General features: G+C 28.7%; 1 protein-coding gene across 3 annotated transcripts; it reads right to left on the reverse strand.

Annotated features, from left to right (window-relative positions):
• Positions 1-685: 685 nt before the first annotated feature.
• Positions 686-2,571, reverse strand: LOC127127769 (1-aminocyclopropane-1-carboxylate oxidase homolog 1). Of its 3 annotated transcripts, none has more exons than XM_051057043.1 (4): positions 2,456-2,571; positions 1,597-2,108; positions 1,208-1,529; positions 686-1,100 (listed from the first exon to the last, which is right to left on the reverse strand). In XM_051057043.1, the coding sequence occupies exons 2-4, from the start codon at positions 2,106-2,108 to the stop codon at positions 825-827; spliced, it is 1,110 nt and encodes a 369-aa protein (XP_050913000.1). In that variant the 5' UTR covers positions 2,456-2,571; the 3' UTR covers positions 686-824. The 3 variants fall into 3 exon arrangements, with proteins under 3 accessions (XP_050913000.1, XP_050912999.1, XP_050913001.1); XM_051057042.1 differs by having other exon boundaries at positions 1,597-2,136; positions 2,434-2,558; XM_051057044.1 differs by having other exon boundaries at positions 1,597-2,136; positions 2,452-2,488.
• Between the last annotated feature and the right edge of the window lie 1,217 nt (positions 2,572-3,788).

The raw sequence follows: 3,788 nt of genomic DNA on the forward strand, positions 1-3,788 counted from the left end.
TTTAATTTCTTTTTCTTTTTTTAATTAAATTTTATAATTATCATTATTTTTTAAAAAATCCTATATTTTTTAATTAATATCATTATTTTAAGATATTCTATTGTTTATTAAATCCTATCTCTGTTTTTATTTCTTATATTGATTTATTAAAATTTTAATTATTATTTAATTAAATTAATTTAGTTAAATGAGGACATTTTTCAATTGAAACATGACATACGGGGAGACTATATGCTTGTGCTCTAATATCAAATGAAGTGGATGTATTCTCAAATTAGATTTTTAAGAGTTGGAGATAAAAAATTCAATAATAACAGTGATATAAAGTTTTTTAGTGTGCTGTATATGAGCTTTTATGTGCAGTCTAGAACAAAAGAGACAAAGGAGAGAGAGGAGAGAATAAAAAAAAAACAATGGTTTTTCAAAAAGTTAAATTTTGTTTATTTTGGAACAAACACTGATAAAAAGAAATGAAGCCATTAATGGTAAGTGTCCGGCTAGAGTAATGCAGGTGCTGAACTAAAAAAAGACTACTTGATAATAGCTACCAAATAGACTGTGAATATTTTTTTTTTACTTTTTAAAAGCAAAGCAACCCTTTTTCTTTTAATTTATAATTGTACTCTCAATAATGTAACACATAGGCAAATCGTTAATAATAATAATGCTCCATGAAACAAAGATGTATAATGAATAATTCATCTCATAATTAATCATGAAAAACAACTTTACTGCAAGTTACTAACAGGGAACAACACTCTTATACTACTGCAATACATGGTCTAAAAAGCACAAGTTATGATAATAACACACTATTACTTCCATCAAATTTGATCATTTGACAACTTAAAACGCTCCAAAACAGAATTTCCATCGAGCCCCTTCTCGTAACTGTACGCTGTGAATTCTGCAATGCTTGTGTCGCGGTAGATTGGTGGATTTTCTTCTGATAACAGTTGTTTAATAGGACCGTATATCTTTGAAGAGGCTTCGTCCGGGTCCTTGGAATTTACAAAGAAACAAGCAACTGAAACTCTTGGTCCATCATAATTTGACAATACACGGTGGTAAACACTCACAAACTTGTCATTTGTTATAAGCTGCAACACAACAGTAACAGATAAACTGATAAATAGAGTCTCTACTATGAAATCAACATATTCTTGAAAAAAAATAAAAAACTATACGTATAAATTTAAATATTTACCTGTAGAAGATCACCTATGTTGACAAGAAGAGCTCCATGCACAGGAGGAACATTAAGCCACTGATTCTCATGAAGAATCTGAAGTCCTCCGAGTTGGTCTTGGAGGAGTAATGTCATGAAGTTGCGGTCGGTATGCTTAGAAGTGCCCATGGTCAATTCTGGTTCAGGGCATGGAGGATAGTAATGACCCAAAAGAAATAGCCCTTCAGCGCAGTCTAATTCTTTGAGGTATGGTGGATCCAAACCAAGAGCCTCTGAGAGTAGCTCTAAAATTGCATTTCCCAGTGCCGATATTTTCTTGGAGTACTCTATCACAACATCTCTACACAAACATTGTGAGCAAAATTGTCCAATGATTAACATAAATTATTTAGAAATGAATTCATTACCTAAATACTTCAGGCAATTCTTCTGGTGTGGGTGGATTAGGAGCCATTGAACATCCAAGAGTGTCTCTCCAGTTAGCACATTTGTCTTTGAATAAACTGGTATTGGAATAATAGAGAACTTTCTTTTTCAAATCGCGAGTGTAAAACTGTTTCCTTACATCAACATCCTGCTCGTGAAACCTATGCACTCCACTAATCATCTCATCCAACACACTAACCGAAATGCCATGATTAATAACTTGAAAAAATCCCCATTTTTTGCATGCATTTCTAATTTGGCTAACTAACTCTTTATGCAAAGATGGATCGACATTGTTGTGCATGTATTTGAGATCGACGATGGGAATATTCAAGTTCGAATCGCTGCCTAAATTTTCACTGATATTCAACGGATCACAATAGAACATTCTAGGAATCTTTGTTATGCCAGACTCCACAAGCCCTCTTACACCAGCTTTTGAATCATCAAAGGCTTTCACTTCAGCCTTTCTATCATAAGTGGAATTGTCCATCTAACACAAAATCATGCAAGACCAATCCCTGTCAATGAGGTATAATTTACAAATCAGAAGTCACACACATATATATATATATAAATAAACCAGAATGCATATCTCAAATTCTTCGAAGCAGATGGGGCATGTCTGGAATTATAAAGAGTAAAGACTTAAAAAATCAAAACACTTTCATCAAGTTCTTCAAAAATGAAATGATAAGGTTAAAATCTCTAATCTTTTTCTCTAACTTCAACATAATGTTCTTCAAAATTATTATAAAAGTAACATAAACAGAATGAAAAGAAGGGAAACAGCATAGTAAAACAGAAAAGAAATATACTAAGATGTGTATATTCACTTGCTGATGAGCTTCAGCTTGATGGTGAGAATGTTTTACAAGAACTTACTTCTGAAGTGATATGGAATGGGGTATTTATAATAGAAAAATTGTGGTGTGTTGTACCGAAGATTGAAAAAGGAAATCAAAGTTTTTCAGTGGAAGAAAAGAGAAAGGATCTGTTTGGACAATTTTAGCTGCATCTAAATTTGACAAATAAAATTGGACCTAGCTACAACATTTATAACATTAGCTTTTAAAAAAACTTAATTTTAAGATAATAATATAATTAATTTTAAATAAAAGATTTTAAATATCAATTATAAGTAAAAACTAAACTTCTGTTTTTTAGCCGTTAAACAATTTATTTTAAGATGGCATTTCCGGCGGATTTACCATGATATAATAGAATGTCCAAATGTGAAAGAAAAAAAAAGGTTGGTTTCTTAACTTATTAATGCTCATTCTAGCATAATGTTTAGAGAATCATAATGCTCATATAATTTTTTTTCTTTTAGGGGAGATCTAAGGGCTCGTGAGGCTTGAGTAGAGAAATTTTGAAGCTGTATTTTATTTATGTATTCTATCATACACTTTATGGTCTATTTTTATATGATACAATTTTGACAAATAAAACAATTTAGTTGGTTTTGAACAACTTGTTTGTATTAAGTTGTATTAATAAAAAAGATTAATCATTTGTTAATAATAAATAATTATGTATCCAATAATTATTCAACAATTTTTTTAAAAAAAATTGTCTTTTAAACATCCATATTAGCTTCCGTTATCGCAAATAGATGGTAGAGACAAAAATATTCAGGAGGATCATTCTTTCTTTAGAAGAAAATTTTATAAGGATTAAAATCGAATTTTTTGTTATAAATGAAAATCTTATATAAAAGTTGTTGTTAAGTCATTTAACAATTTCGACTTTAAAGTTGAGAATATTTTTGTACTATCTTATTTTTATAAAAGTTGTAAAGTTGCTTATCAATTTTGGCGCCAACTTTGAGGATTTTTTTGTAATCTTTTATTTTAATATTTATTTTTTATTTATTTAATATTAACTTAACTCCATTTTTTTATTTAACATTATTTAGTTTATTTAGTTTTTAAAAAGTTAAAAAAATTAATTATCATTATTTTAAAAAATCCTAAAAGTTTTAAATTTTAAATCATCATTATTTAATAAATTCCTAAAGATTAATAAATAAAGTTAGAGAAATACTAACGAGTATCTCATGGACACTCTTTATGAAAATAAAAAGATAAGTTAAACATTCTTTGAAAGATTAAAAAGACAATTTAAAAAAAAAAGTGTATTAAATATACTGAAATAAAAAATAATTAATTTT

The sequence above is a fragment of the Lathyrus oleraceus genome, chromosome 3 (genome assembly GCF_024323335.1).
Source record: "Lathyrus oleraceus cultivar Zhongwan6 chromosome 3, CAAS_Psat_ZW6_1.0, whole genome shotgun sequence".
NCBI lineage: Eukaryota > Viridiplantae > Streptophyta > Magnoliopsida > Fabales > Fabaceae > Lathyrus > Lathyrus oleraceus.